General features: G+C 54.9%; 5 protein-coding genes across 5 annotated transcripts; 3 read left to right on the top strand and 2 right to left on the bottom strand.

Moving 5' to 3' along the window:
- Positions 1–184: 184 nt before the first annotated feature.
- Positions 185–3,619, top strand: K489DRAFT_381924 (SPX-domain-containing protein). The gene is made up of 4 exons (XM_033605248.1): positions 185–1,978; positions 2,039–2,383; positions 2,469–3,246; positions 3,311–3,619. Exons 1-4 carry the CDS (start codon positions 641–643, stop codon positions 3,454–3,456), a joined length of 2,607 nt encoding a protein of 868 aa, XP_033457916.1. The 5' UTR covers positions 185–640; the 3' UTR covers positions 3,457–3,619.
- On the bottom strand, positions 3,583–3,897 carry K489DRAFT_371858 (uncharacterized protein; the record flags this gene model as incomplete). The annotated part of the gene is made up of 1 exon (XM_033603270.1): positions 3,583–3,897. The coding sequence occupies one exon, from the start codon at positions 3,895–3,897 to the stop codon at positions 3,583–3,585; it is 315 nt and encodes a 104-aa protein (XP_033457915.1).
- Positions 3,898–7,634: 3,737 nt separating this feature from the next.
- Positions 7,635–8,963, top strand: K489DRAFT_259589 (uncharacterized protein). The gene is made up of 2 exons (XM_033600029.1): positions 7,635–8,546; positions 8,609–8,963. Exon 1 carries the CDS (start codon positions 7,901–7,903, stop codon positions 8,525–8,527), a length of 627 nt encoding a protein of 208 aa, XP_033457914.1. The 5' UTR covers positions 7,635–7,900; the 3' UTR covers positions 8,528–8,546; positions 8,609–8,963.
- A 554-nt stretch (positions 8,964–9,517) lies between these two features.
- Positions 9,518–11,617, top strand: K489DRAFT_381920 (alpha/beta-hydrolase). Its single transcript, XM_033605247.1, has one exon. The coding sequence runs from the start codon at positions 9,794–9,796 to the stop codon at positions 11,180–11,182; it is 1,389 nt and encodes a 462-aa protein (XP_033457913.1). The 5' UTR covers positions 9,518–9,793; the 3' UTR covers positions 11,183–11,617.
- Positions 11,299–14,086, bottom strand: K489DRAFT_381917 (sugar transporter). The gene is made up of 4 exons (XM_033605246.1): positions 13,256–14,086; positions 12,964–13,164; positions 12,039–12,901; positions 11,299–11,913 (listed from the first exon to the last, which is right to left on the bottom strand). Exons 1-4 carry the CDS (start codon positions 13,681–13,683, stop codon positions 11,708–11,710), a joined length of 1,698 nt encoding a protein of 565 aa, XP_033457912.1. The 5' UTR covers positions 13,684–14,086; the 3' UTR covers positions 11,299–11,707.
- Between the last annotated feature and the right edge of the window lie 1,305 nt (positions 14,087–15,391).

The raw sequence follows: 15,391 nt of genomic DNA, 5'->3' as shown, positions 1-15,391 counted from the left end.
TGCCCACGCGTTTGGTTGGCAACGCGGCGGCCCGTCTGAATTAGTCTGGCGCTGAGCCCTACCACCGATCGCAGCATGTGGTTTCTCGGCTGCTTGTGAAGGGCTCCAGGGCTCGGGCTGTGCGACTGTCGTGACTACGTGCATCTGTACGCACTCCCTAGCGCAACACTCAGGTGGGATTGCTGCAGCCAAACAAGCGCTTTCCCATTCTTCCGATGATCCAAGTTTAGACGTGAATCAATCGGTACGGCGACGAATCACCGACGATCAGAACCTCGATGCCCGCTTCTGCAATTCCTGTCGGTTCGGAACACACCATTACTACAGCATCGAGTCATCTCACCGCGACCGCTTTGAAGCCGCTGTTCCAGCCGGCTCGAGACACCTCGCCTGAGCCGCCATCAATTGTGCACGACATCCCACGATTTGACTTAGTGCCTCACAGGCTTCACCAGAGCCCACGCTGGACCTCAAAAAATGGTCTCGCACTAAGCGATTCAATACATCCCCCGTGACCACACATTACCACGAACTTGACGTTCTTCCTCCTCCTGCACTACTTCCCAGGACTCGACTACAGGCAGCGTCACGACGTGAAATCCGACGCCGCTACAAGGCCTGTGAGCTTCTCGAAGCAGACATGAAGTTCTCACACAGCATTCAGTTCAATGCGGTGCCCGAATGGTCTTCCCATTATATCTCGTACTCAAACTTGAAAAAGGCCATCTACCAGCTCGAGCAACAAATCAACCGAAGTGGCCAAGCAAATACCACGGACCCTGAGCACTCGCCCCTGCTCTCTCATGACAGCATAGATGATCCGGACAAGCTTTTCACCCGGAAGCTTAACGATGAACTAGACAAGATCTGTTCATTCTATCGCCTCAAAGAGTTGGAAATCCTGGGTGAGGTCGAGGATACTTTACAAGAGGTCGCAGAGTACGAAGCCGAATACGCTGTTGGCGAGGAAGACGAAGATGGCGAAGGGCTACAAAGACAAAGACTATGGGCAACTGCTCGGCGGGAAAGTAAAATCCGCAGCTTCTTCAACCCTGACAAGCGAAAGCGGCCCTCGACGCTTGGGAGTGGAAAAGCCGGGCCCGCCAGAGAGGAAGAAGAGTATGACGATGAAAGCGACGAGGACGACAATGAGCAAGGACCACTTACTCGAAGCACTTCCAGCTTGGGACGACGAGGCAGCCGGCGCGGGAGTTTGCCAGTTAGGGAGCAGTCATCTAACGAGCAGGCTAATCTTACGGAATCACAACGAGGCTTGAAGGCATCCGGTGTGTTTAGTGAATATGCTGATGAGACGTTCCAAGCCCTCTACGACGAGGGAATCACCCTGAAGAAGCGCCTTATCGGACTCTACGTCAACATCTGCGAACTTCGATCCTTCATCCAGCTCAACGAGACTGGTTTCTCCAAGGTCCTCAAGAAGTACGACAAGATTCTAGATCGCAAGCTCAAATCAGCATACGTGCAAGAAAAGGTCAAACCAGCACAACCCTTCCAGCCATCGACCTTCGCGGCACTAGATGACCACCTCCGACGTGTAGAACAAGCCTATGCGAGCATCGTCACCAAGGGCGATGTCGATACCGCTCGCCAGGAGCTCCGTCTGCACCTCCGAGAACACGTTGTCTGGGAACGAAATACGGTCTGGCGTGAGATGATTGGCATTGAACGAAAAGCCCAGGCCGCCAACCTTGGTCTACGCAACACCATGCTGGGCCGAGAGACCGATCCGAAGAAGGCTCGTCTGCAAGGCGATGCGGAGGAAGGCACGAGTAGGATCGTGAGCCTCCCGATTGGCAAATACCGTCTGCCCAAATTCCTGTTCTCAAGCTCGTTCTGGATGCTGTCCGCCATCATCGCCACTTTCGTGACCCTCTTGATCGTGCCCACCATGGAACGTCCAGAGCAGCAGAACTGTCTGGCGCTTGTCGTCTTTGTCAGTCTGCTATGGGCCACCGAGGTATGCTTTCAACGTTCGAGTAATGGGATGTCCGAGCTGCCACTAATTTCAGTATGACAGGCAATCCCCTTGTTTGTCACTTCATTACTTGTGCCGTTCTTCTGCATCGTTTTACAGATCGTCCGAGAGGATGCCAAGCCAAACCGGCGACTCACAAGCAAAGAAGCTGCAGGATACGTCTTCGCGTCGATGTGGACTCCGGTCATTATGCTGCTACTCGGCGGTTTCACAATCGCTGCCGCGCTGAGCAAATATAATATCGCGAAGATGATGGCCACATTCGTCCTGTCGAAAGCCGGTACTAAACCCAGCACCGTACTTTTTACCAGCATGGCGGTAGCAACCTTTGCTAGCATGTGGATCAGCAATGTCGCTGCGCCTGTGCTGTGCTTCAGCATTATCCAGGTAAGAAACACGGGACGAGCTCTAGGAGCTGTAGAAATGTTCATCGCGAGGATACTTAAGCTGACCACTGCGATGATAATGACAGCCCATTTTACGCAACTTGCCATCTGACAGTAACATGGCTAAAGCTCTTCTTCTGGGAATTGCGCTCGCGTCCAACATCGGTGGCGCAGCATCGCCCATCGCATCTCCTCAGAACCTTATCGCCCTACAGAATATGGAGCCGCAACCTGGCTGGGGGACATGGTTCTTCATCGCCCTTCCAGTGTGCATTGTCAGTCTCATACTCGTTTGGCTGCTTCTCGTGGTCACGTTCCAGCCCGGCAAAAACACCGTCATCGTCCCGATTCGACAGATCAAAGAAAAGTTCACCGGCTACCAATGGTTCATCTGCATCACCACACTCATCACGATCGGGCTGTGGTGCGTCAGCCACCAGCTCGAGGGCGTCTTCGGCGACATGGGCGTTATCGCCATCATTCCCATCGTCCTGTTCTTCGGCACCGGTATTTTGACCAAGGAAGATTTCAATAACTTCCTCTGGACCATCATCATCTTGGCCGCTGGCGGTCTCGCACTGGGCAAGGCGGTCAACAGTTCTGGTCTGCTCAAGACCATCGCCTTATCCATAACGGAAGGCGTCGCTGGCGTGTCGCTCTATGGTGTCACTTGCATTTTCGCCGGTCTTATCGCTGTCGTCGCTACATTCATCAGCCACACTGTGGCCGCATTGATCGTGTTACCGCTGGTGCGGGAGGTCGGCGCTAGCATGGCCGATCCCCACCCGAACCTCCTCGTTATGTCCTCGGTGCTGATGGCTTCCGCTGCAATGGGTCTGCCAACGAGTGGATTCCCCAACATGAGTAAGTTGTCACGTCCAAAACATCTCTCTTGGAAAAGTCCATCATGCTGACTTGACCCCACTAGCTGCGATTATGATGGAGGATCCACAAACTGGACAACGATATCTCCAGGTCCGGCACTTCATCACCCGCGGTATCCCCGCCACGGCGCTCGCATATGTTGTCATTGTGACTCTCGGTTATGGCATCATGCTCGCGGCGGGAATGTGATTTTGATAGTCTTTGTAACCTGTGTACCGCAATTTGTCTATTTCTATGCCTTCTCTCCCAGCTGGTGCAAATTCGTGGATGCGTCGATGCCTCGCCTAGCAAAACATTCATCGGAGGGAAGCGAAGCTACCCGTCATGTTCTGGGTCCTCCTCGCCATACATCTCCTCCTCCTTCTCGTCCGCCTTTCTCCCGTCTTGCGCGTCGGCACCTGCGGCCTTGTCTTCTTCCATCTTCTGCGTGAGAAAAGTATTGATGTCCGCCTGGAGCTGCACCACGTTGTTGCGCAGGGCTGATAAGTATTCAGTCTTTGCCTCGACATCGCTGCCCTCCTCACTCCCTGCAGCGGCTGGGGTCTGGGGGAGGTCTTTGGCAATGCGATGAGCCCCGTCGGGACCATGATAGTCCGCAGTCAGCTGGACCTGCGGCGAGGATGAAGACATGATGTGGAGAGTGTCTGCGGGTTTGTGGAGCACAGTCGGTGTTCGTTGCTGCGTCGCGGCTGCTGCGTCAATTGGCGATGACGATCATTGAAGATCATTGTAGATATCCCTGCGCGGGGCTTGGCGCACGTGAGACGGATCATATCTCGCACGGAACGTGCCGTGCGAGCTTATCGTGATGACTAAGTAACATGTGCTTCCTGAGGCTATATCCCTGGAGAACGTCCCGGTTATCCTGGGCGATCTCGAGGTTGCTGGGACACAAGCTCTGGCTCGAGTGAACTCTATGATTTGAGATCTCTGATGATGATCGACCGGAGCTACTCACATCTAGGACTATCTACTTGTCTTGCAAAGCGTTGATACGCCCGTATGCTTTGTGTCTCTCCCTGTACGCTCGCTGCGATGACATTCTTGTCCGGGGTTCGACAGTCCTAGACGTCGGTGAAGTCGGACTCCAATCCCTGCTTGCAGGTGTGCGCCCGAGAACGAGCATCACCGCTTGACCTCGATGTTGATGACTGGAGTTGCTTGATGCTCGTCGCACTGCATTCTTGATTGGGAATGGTCTTGAAGTGTCCCACGACGATAATTCACACGTGAAAGCCCGGTCTGCCATGCGTTCGATCTCATCACGGACTCTCAACGCACTGGGGCACTATCGAGATCAACGACGCCCTCCATGACGGCGTCCCGTTGCCTTCACGCTTGTAATCGATATGAGAGTGGACATGTTGGCCCGGAAATCTCTTGTCCAACACCCCCGCTTTCATTCTGGCCTTTCATGTAGTTCTGGGCCGAGTGGGAAAGAGTCTGTGCACCCGACAAGCTTATGCTTGGCGATCAGTCTCCAACCCCGGTGAGATAACATATCGGAGAGCAGCCAAAATGTTTCCTCCTTTGGTTACTGCTCAAGGCAGATGTTTTTTTTTCTGTGCAGGATGCTCCCATTCCATTGGCCCCATTTTACCTTAATTACTCAACTGCTGCTCTCTCTTCATAATCGAGATGCAGTGCGGAGAATAGATTTTGTGGCTTACCTTGGGAGAAGGCTAGACCGGGGTGAGAGCCTGCCTCTGCTCGGAATGCCTGAGACCAGTGTGGTCTCACTATGTCCATATATCGAGGCAAATAGAATATGAGTAATTTATTCATGGACGAATATCGATGAACAGCATGTTGGCTGCTCGAGTCATGGCCTTCGACGAGTGTGCATCGTGCACTGGATTGTGTGAATGGCACTGTCACAGCCCCACCAGCATCAAGTGAAACTCTTCATATATATGATGAAATGTAATTATTCGGGTGAGACCATTCTGATGACCAGATGACGATACAGCTCAGTGAATGTCGCGATATTGCCAAATGTTTATCGCCGTCAAGATTCTTTCGAAGGAAAGCCTCGCGGCAAGCCACACATTAGTCCGGTCCTGCACACTGCTGCAGTGGAATTAAGCTTCTCACCACGCTCGGCGGGGCAGGCACATCATGCTTGATGGCGACGCCATCACTGGTCAACCACATTCGAATCCCGTAGAGGAGGGCTGAAGGCTTGTTCCTGCATCGGTCAGCTCGGCACAGCTTGTTCGACTGCTCAATGATCGCCTGCGACAAGAGATCGACAATGGCTGCAGCTGGTTGGGGGTGTGGAATGTCACTCTCTGCGGCCGTTACTCATTGCAGTGAATTCCGTATCGTGAAGTCAGCCCCACTTCACGCTCAACTGAAGCAGACGATGATCACGATGGTATCATCTATGTCCACAATCACTTAGATTGCGATCACTTAGATTGCGATCACTTAGATTGACGAGACTGTCTAGGTACAGTGTGGCAGTATATTTCTTTTCAATTCATGTATCGAGGCGATGAGCAACACAAAAAAAAAGCAATAGTCATGACGACGCTACCAGAGTTGCAGACGCGTAGACGAGAGAAAGCAGCCGTTATCCAAAAGCACAGTTCAGCGTCCCGCATCATCATGATCCCCACTTGCCAAGCCTGGCTCGAGAAAATATATTGGACTATTGCACGCAGTCTTCGACTTGTGGCGTTTTCTCAAAGAGGCACAGCGAGCATGAATCCCGCCGAAAATGCTTGGAAGCCCGAGGTGTCTGATCGAAACCTTCCACCGGCTGGAATGTTATCGCGTCACACAAGACCATGTATGTTGTGGTTATGGTAGTCAATGAGGTCGTTAAAGACAATGAAGCTGCAGCACATAGACCGGCCGAGCACGTGCCGAGGTGGATCGTAGATGGCACAGAGAGAAATCTCGCCAAATTCATCAGCAGTGCTTCCAGGCACCGTCCGGCTCACACTGTCGATCATGACTGTATCAGGCTGCGCCTTTTTGCACTTCAGTGCGCGTTCCTGGGCCGAAAACAGCCTCACTCATTGATGATGGACAGCTGCGATAGCTATGTAGCTAAGGCTGGACGTTGTGGGACAAAACTCGGAAAGCCTCCTCCCGCGCCAACAGCAGCAAATACTGAGAAACATCGTCGGGCTGGACTACTTCGATAAAGAGGGAGTGTGAGACATGAGACATCGTGAGAAGATGACCTAGGTACCTACCCTTTGCTGTACCAAATCTTGCCCGCACCCATACACATGGACAGCCAGAAGGCAATTGGGCCGCTGCGCACGCTCTCGGTCTAAATTCTTCGGCCTCAATAAAGATTGTCCTGCGAGATCATCTTTAGCTCCGCAGGCAGTGCATGGCGCTAGTGGAGTCAGGACAGACTTCCCAACAGTCGGCTGTCAACATGTCTGGCAGCAACTCAAATCCGCGCACCCTCCACCCCCCCAACTTTTCCATCTATTGGGGAAAAGCAGGAGCGCCGTTGCGACCGTTGAAGTCTGGAGGACCGTGGCTCAGCACTCCGCGAAGTCTATCACGATGTAGCGCCCACGGAATTAGAAATCAAAGCAGGTGAGATCTCGGTGTCCAAGGGCCATGGAAGGACCTTCCCATATCAATGTCGTCGAGAACAAGCGTAAATCAATTTCTGGAGCACGCCTAACGGCATGATGCATGATACAGTAGCTGCCTGCGCGACAATTTGCTAACAAAGGCACCAGAGGCACCTCTGCACCAAACACGCCGCAATGATTTGGAAAGATTTCTCTCTCTTGCTATACGTCCGTCACCACCACAGCACTAGCACGCCATCCACGGGATCTTTATCTCTAGAGGCTGTGGTGACGGTCGCGCAGGGCAAGCCGGAGTCTTCCGTTACGATTTTTACGAGCCAACGTTCTTCACAATGACGTGAGCCGTCCTTCGAAAGCACGTTGAGCTGGTACCCACATGACAGGACATGGAGGGCGAGCCGACGCGTTTCGAAAGTCAGACACGATGGATTGAAGACAAATCCTCGCTTCACGTAGAGGAAGTATTCCGGGACATGACGTGTGGCCTTACGTGGGATGAGCATGTGCTATCCCTGTCCACAAGTAAAGCTCGGGGAGCACAGTCACAGCTAGACAGAGATGATCTGCCAGCTCTATCTGTTGAGAAAGTTGACCCCGGTCATCAGAATGAGAGACATGCTTCACCCGCGCCGGCTAGAAGGCCACCTCGGTCGAAGGACACCCGCGTGCTCTCTACGCTACCAGCATCTCGAAGGGGGCCCATATTGGGTGCTTAGCACTATTAGCAGTAAGCTGAGAGTGGGCAAGGCATGGCGCTCATTGACTTTGAAACTACTGCAGGACCTTCACCAGAAGGCTAGTCACTCGCGGACTTTTGTGCTATTGCAAGCTTCACCCGGATGGTGCATCCAGATCGTGCTTCGGCTTGGATGTCTCTCGTTCTCGTGGATCGACACAACACATGCAAATCCTTCGCACGCGAAGCAAGAATCTTTTGATATAAAGCTACGTCGCGACCTCACCATATCGTCGTCTCTGCTCCAGTCATCACAGTACATTCGCTCACAAGACATTCGCTCTACTCCACTCACTCAATCAACCCCGAGTCAGAACTCCAAGTCATCAAGATGCGTGCCTCTGTCATCATTGCCTCGCTCGTCGGCCTCGCCGTCGCCGCCCCGGCTGCGGTCTCCAAGGCCTCCGCCGCTGTCTCCAAGGCCTCTGCTCCCCACTACCCTTACGGCCCTCACCCTCACCCGCCGACCAAGACCAAGGCTGTCTCCTCCGCCGTCTCCACCGCCGCGCCCTCCAAGGCCGTCTCCTCCGCCGTCGTCACCGTCTCCCCCACCAAGGGCGGTGTCACCGTCTCGGCCGGCGTGACCGTCAGCGTCAGCGCCAGCGTCGGTGTCCCTACCATCGTCGTCCCGACCATCAGCATCCCCAAGGTCACCATCCCTAGCATCGCCATCCCGACCATCAGCATCCCCAAGATTACCCTCCCCACCATCGTCGTCCCGACCGCCGTCACCATCAGCGTGCCCCAGGTCACCCTCCCCACCATTGCTGTGCCGACCATCACCATCAACATCCCCAAGGTCACCCTCCCGTCCATCGCCATCCCGACCATCAGCATCCCCAAGATCTCTATCCCCAGCATCGCCTTCCCGACCTTCAAGACCGTGACCATTACCTTCCCCACCATTACTGGACCCACCGTCACCTTCCCTCCTCACTTCCCCACCAAGGCCGTTTAAGCGACCCCTGGACCACCTGGTGAGTACTTGATAAACCGATCGTCCTCCCTTGTACACACCGGCTGACGATACATCGATCAGGATGACGACTTTTGCGAAGTTACTGCACATATGATTTGAGGCAATACCACAGACTGGGCACGATGGTCATATCGGGGACCCATTCTGATGACGGAAATGAGGAAACGTTCTGACTCTTTTTACTTTTCTACACACGACTCTTACGCCGTGCTCGATTCATGCTGTCTTTCGGATAGGATGTTCGAACAATGACCTGTCACCGGTCAACGACTTTTATATGATAGACTTTTGATACCTTTTACGAATACCATCATACCCTTTAGACACTGCGATCTGTTTTCTTCTCATGCGATTTACTTTCTTCATTATCATTCTGAAGCGCCTCCTTTCACGTCTGATAGGATTGTACAATGCACTCAAGGACAGCACCAACGTACAGTAGGTGGACATATGCTGATCGTCAGAATGTCAGAAGCTGAAGTGCTCGACCTCGAAGCCCTGACGATGCAGGCCGGCGTGAGGTTCGGTTGTCTCGCTGACTCAGGCGAACACGCTTGGCTCCTGTGACCCAAGGTCCGGCCTTCAACGTGGGCATTGCCACGCTTCTATGGGTATCACCCTTTCCAAAGTACACGGAGGTATTTTATTCAGACCCCGCATACGATTGGTGCTTGAGTACGTCCCACATGATGTTTTCATGTTGGAGTCAACAAATGGTATTGTGGATACTGGAATGCCTCGGGAACGTGGTGTCGGTTAACACGATAATAAATCCAATGGCCTGGAGGAATGACGGCTTGAATTTGCCGGGGAGCGCGTCATGGACATATGAAAGTGACGTCGAAAGCGTTGCGGACGGAGATAAGCCCTGGTGCCCGTCCAGCCGCGCGCGCGCATACCCGTGGATTTCCTGAACGAACTGCCAATGCTGATCGCAGGAATATGCACATGCACACGAATGTGTAGTTGTATATTGCACGTCACTAGGTCTTCGTACTGTCCAATCAAGCAGCGGATGTTGCGCGACAGGACACCGAAGCCTGCAGCTTCCACTCATCATGGCCGCGCGTGAGGAACAGGGAACCCAGTCCCAGGACTGACTGGATCGAGTCAAGCTTCATCCATCGGTCGTCTTAGACCATGATTCAGAATAAACTTTATCAACTGGTCCGGCCACGATGGACCGCGAGATACGTCGTCGTCGCCGTTTGTCTCCTCTACTTCCTATTCTGTCACCTCACCAACATGCCGCTTCTCAGCAGCAAATTGCCCGAGTACTCCGGGCCCTATGCCGTCGGCACCGTCGACATCGAAGTGCCCTGCGAGAAGCGGCGGTCCAGTGAGGTCGTGCTCCGAGACACTGGCGTGCATCCCTTCGAGGTCGATACCGTCCTGTTCTCGCTCTTCTATCCCGCCGTGAAGGAGGTCAAGACGCGACGCCGGCGTCATCCTTGGGTGGAGAAGCCACTCTCGTTTACCGCCGAAGGATACGCCCGGTTCGCGAAATGCAACAACTTCCTCACCAATCGGATCTTCCAAGTCGCCCTCTGGGCACTTGCCGGTTCGACCACCTTCCCCGCCAATGTCGATGCTCCTCTGGTCTACGAGCGGTCGGAGTCGCAGAAAGAGGAAGTGAAGGATGGGCCGCAGGCATCCAGGTTCCCCGTCATCATATTCTCACACGGCATGGCATCATCGAGGACAAGCTATACACAGCTCTGTGGTGAGCTAGCTTCACGAGGGTATATTGTGGTTGCCGTCGAGCATCGAGATGGATCGGGGCCAGGATCGTTCGTCATGCACAATGGCTCCAAGCGGAAAGTGTTTCCTATCAGTCCCGAGCAGCTGGATCCCACACCAGACGTCAGCGCGTACAAGATCATGCAATTGGCGATGAGGGAGGCTGAGATCGAGGAAGCTGTCCGCGTTCTACACAAGATCAACGATGGCCAGGGCTTGGAAATCCACAAGAGCAACGCGCGCCGAGAAGGAGCAGACCTACACGCATGGCAGGACAGACTCGACATGGAGCAGGTCATCATCGCTGGCCACTCGTTCGGCGCGACGCTCGCCATGCAGACCCTCAAGGCCGCCCCCTCCCCCGCGCGGCCCTTCATCGGCGCCATCGCGCTCGACCCGGGCAAGCATTCCGGCCCGCTGAACGACGACATCTCGGTGCCGATCCTGATCATCAACTCGGAGTCCTGGTCGAAGAAGTTCACCATCTTCCACGGCCGCCCGCACTTCTCCACGGTCAAATCGATCGCCGAACAGGTCAACGCGGGCGCGGGCGCGGGCGCGGCCAGGCGCGCCGCCTGGTTCGCCACCTCCAAAGGCACCACGCACCCCTCGCCTACCGACGCCCCGCTCATCGAACCCTTTCTGCTCTCCTGGACCACCGGCTCGACCATCGATGCGCGGGAGGGCGTGCTGCAGTACGTCGACGTCACGCTCGACTTCATCCACTACCTGCAGACCGGCCGGCGGAGGAACGTCCTCGGCGAAGACGTCACGCACCCGGAATACGACCAGGACGCGCGGAGCGAAGAGCGCATCGCCGCCATGAAGGACGCGGTCGGGAAGTACTGGCAGATCCACGCCGCTCCGTCCAGCTCCATTTCTTCTCCCGAGTGAAAATCAACACTCCTGCGGTAATATTTTCTCTCCTCTTCTTTTTTGGGGGCGAGGACGAAACCGTCCCAGGTCCGCATCCCGTCTTACATTTCGTAACCTTCCTATTTTTTTCTTCTCTTTTGCTAGATCGTGACCCTTTTTGCTTTCCTTGGATTTTGGGATGGTGAGCGATCACATCTGGTTTTTCTTTTCTTGTTCTCTTCCTCGCTTCGAGGTGTTTCTGGACAATACATGTATATGACCGCTAATGACACATGGACAAACTTTCTTACTGTCATGACTCCACGTGCCTTCTTTGACCGTGCGATTCGCGACGTCGAGGTTGCTCGTGAAATGACACGGAGCCGGCCATCTCACTGGGGAGCCGACCGGTCGACGGGATACTCTACGGAAGTCACGCGGCAGCTCATCAGGCCCATCCATCAAGCGAACGCGGGTAAAATCACGACCAAAAAAATCTCCAGGGGTTCATAGAATCGTCAATGGCTCATATAAGCATAATGTCATTTCATCTCTGCACATCGTCTACGAGGCGTAGGCCGCCGCGCCCTCGCCCTTGTATCGCGCGATGAGCCTGTCGTCCAGCTGCTCGTCGAAGACGTCGACCTCGGCGCGGGCGAAGTCCCGCGCGCGGACCTTCCGCTCGAAGAGCAGATCGAGCTCGGCGAAGGTCCGCCCCCGGGGCTCCGGCATGCGGAAGTAGGTGTAGATGACGCAGAGGAAGCAGATGCCTGTGGATGAAAAGCCGCACGCGTCAGCCTCCGGGCAGATGTGCGAACTTGGTCGGCAAAAGAAGGGGGAAATATCGAAGGACGAGATCAGGGGGAGGGAAAAGGAAAAGAAAAGAACAACTCACCCGCCCAGAAGAAGCCGGCGAAGTTGGACCAGTTCCACGCGCTGGGGTTCAGCATGTAGGGCGTCAGGACGGAGCAGACGATGCCGACGACGTTGTACAGGTTGCGGCCGAGCACGATCGACTTGACGGCCAGGCGGCGGCTGGCGACCTCGGCGACGATGGAATAGCACACGGTGCCGACGGTCAGCTGGTAGATGAAGGCCCAGAGGATCATGATGGAGCCCGTCGCGAGGCCCGCCCGCTCCTTGTGCGCCGCCGGCACGAGCCCCAGGAAGCCCATGGCGAAGAGCATGGCGCAGAGCCCCACGAGGCCGTAGAGGTAGAGCGTCCGCCGCCCGACGCCCCCGGCCATGAGGGACCAGGCGCCGAAGACGCCGAGCATGTTGATCGCGTACTGGCCCATGGCGAAGGAGTAGGAGTTCGACTGGCTGACGCCGGCCGCGACCAGGAAGTAGGTGCTGTAGTTGGAGAAGGAGTTGCCCGCGAGGTTCTGCATCGCCCAGGCCAGGCAGACGATCTCCGTGCGCCGCCGGTCGACCCCGCGGAAGCAGTCGAGGTACGAGGCGCCCTTCATCGCCTTGGCCTCGAGCGCGGTCGTGTGCACCATCATGGCGATGGTCTCGTCGGCGTCGAAGCCCGTCTCGCGGTCGAGGCTGGTCAGCCGCAGGAGGGAGTCCTTCGCGTCGGAGACCCGCCCCTTGCGGATCAGCCACCAGGGGCTCTCGGGCGCGAGCGCGATCCCGATGAAGAGGGGGACCGGCCAGATCCATTGGAGGGCGTAGGGGATGCGATAGGCCCATTCGTCGGCCCGGCCGAGCATGCTTTTGATCACGCCGACGCCGATCAGTTGGCCCAAACCCCAGCTAGGAAACGCAATCAGCCGTGTGTACCGATCGGAGGCGGGAACGTCCCTCCTCGTACGCACCAGAAATTGACGTAGGTCGTCAGGTAGCCCCGTAACGCCACCGGGCAGACCTCGGAGGCGTATGTGATGGTCAAGGTCTGGAAGATGCCCCACGGGATCCCACAGAGGATCTCCGCGATGAGGAGGTGGACGACGTTCTGGGCCGTGAAGAAGATGGTCACGAACCCCGTGACGAGCATGAGACACGCCATGAGAGTGTACCTAGGGTCAAGATATGTGATTCAGTAGCCCGCCTCTCCCCCGAGATGAGTCGCTCGAGATCGGGCAAAACAAAAAGGAAAGAAAACGATACCTGTACCCAAACCGCTCGCTGATGAATCCGTTGATGAACAATCCGATGATCTCTCCCACATTGGCGCCATTGCTGAGGCCCGCCTGCCAAGCCGCCGGCACTTCATACTTGCCCGGGGAGATCTCCACGCCGTATTTCCGGTTGAAGGTGTCAAAGGCGTAGAAGTTGTTGATCAGACTGATGTCGTAGCCTTCCATGACGATGCAGGTGGAGATCAGGACCGACCAGGCCACGGCCTTGGGGTAGAGCTTGATGCCCTGCAGCAGGGTCATGCGATGTTCCTTGTCGGTGGCGGCTTTCGCATTGAGGACCGTCTCGTGGACGGCTCCTTTGGGAGAGTCATCTTCGCGGTGCTCCGAGGTCCGCGACTTCTCGTGATAGTCGGTGGTGCGGATCACCTCTTCGGCGGTGGACTTGACATCGGCCATGACCGACGGAGAGCAGGGAATGTAGGGCGGATGATAGGAGGAGGAGGCTAGGTCGGGACTGTGACTTGGCCTATTGTTATGGAGGAGGCGATGCTTGGATTTTCAATGCTGCCTATTCTACATGGCCACCGGATGGAGTGGGAGATGATCAATGACAGAGATTCCGAGATGTGTGATGGGAAGGACAGATCTACGACACGACGGGATACAGCTTGAGGGAGAGAGATGGAGAGAGTGGACGTGATGTTGCATCTTCATGTTGTAGTACAGTACAAGCGAATCGATCAATCGTCCTCGGATCATCTGATCCCCAGGATTTAGTCCAGATGGCGGAGAAACCTGTCTCCCGAAAGTTGAACTGGACGAGGATAGTGAAGGACAGGGCAGCGGTCGCGAGTTCCCAGGCGGACACGATTGAAATTGTATGGTATTGTCGGCATTGAGCAGTACACCTGCAGTATTATATATATATACATATTCACAGACAGGCGCCAACGACGGAGAGAAGGCCTGCGGTTGACGATCCCGAAGATGATATGAGTGCTACCTAGATACTCAGGTATATCCATGGATCTCAGAAGCGGATCTTCCTGCGTTTGCTTGTTCTCCACTGTCATCACGTAAGCAGCAGTCGCAGGTGACTTCGGCAAAACGATGTTCCGCGACTGGCTGTTAGGGTCGAGTACAACTGTATGGAATCACACCATCGAGGTCTCCTCAAACAAGAAAGAGCGCGTTGATCACGTGCATGTATGATGAATGATACAGTAACGCAGTGCAACCCCCCCCCCCTCTCTCTCCCTCTCGCTCACTCACCGCGGCCACCATTTTCAAAAATTTCGGAAGCAGGAGCAGGAGGAGGAGGAGGAGGAGGAGCAGCAGCAGCAGCAGCAGCAGCAGAAGGGATAGATATCTCATGCTACTTTGGTTACTGCATAGAGGGAGGATGTATCCAACTCTCATATCACAAAAGCCCGTCTACTACAGAAGGGAGGTAGGTGCATGTTTGTCTTGTTCTTGTTACAGGCGACGAAAGAGTCACAGGGTTTCGTTCGCTGCGTTATGTGTTGTTGGCAGCAACAACAGATTTCCAATGGTTGCTCATCGCCGAACAGACCTCTCGAAACTTGCAGTACAGTACAGGACTCGGCCCAGGTGTTGACGCGATGACAGATGTGCGTATACAGTAGTTGGATATGTTATAGGCTTTAGTACGTCATCATACATAGCCGCCGAACCCGAAAGCGAAGTCCAGTGTGTGTCCAGTGTTGTCCGGTGTCCAGTGCAGTCCAGTGCAGTCCGGTGTCCAGTCCGATCCTCTGCCACGAACGAACCAATGCGAACCGATGGAGAACTCATCACACTGTCTTGTTATCACAGTACCTAACCACCTAGCCCAGGTAGGTGTTAACGTCAAACACCAGAGCGCGGTCCACCCCACGGCGTGGTCCACGAATTACGTGTCCATAACAACAACAACTTCAACACGCGATGGCACCATCAAAACGCGTCCAAAAGAGCTCAAACGAAGGGAGTGTACTGCTTGCAATATCAGCTTTCAGATCAGGTGACATAGGATCTGTAAATGCTGCTGCAAAAACCTACGGTGTCTCAAAATCAACGCTGCTTCGGAGATTGAAAGGAAGTCCTGCTCGAGAGGACTATATGCCACAGAATAGCAATCTCACTCCAATCGAGGAGGAGATCC

Source organism: Dissoconium aciculare (assembly GCF_010015565.1).
Source record: "Dissoconium aciculare CBS 342.82 unplaced genomic scaffold K489scaffold_9, whole genome shotgun sequence".
In the NCBI taxonomy this organism is placed as follows: Eukaryota; Fungi; Ascomycota; class Dothideomycetes; order Mycosphaerellales; family Dissoconiaceae; genus Dissoconium; species Dissoconium aciculare.
The sequence above is the reverse complement of the archived record's forward strand: the minus strand, read 5'-3'. Positions and strand labels throughout refer to the sequence as shown.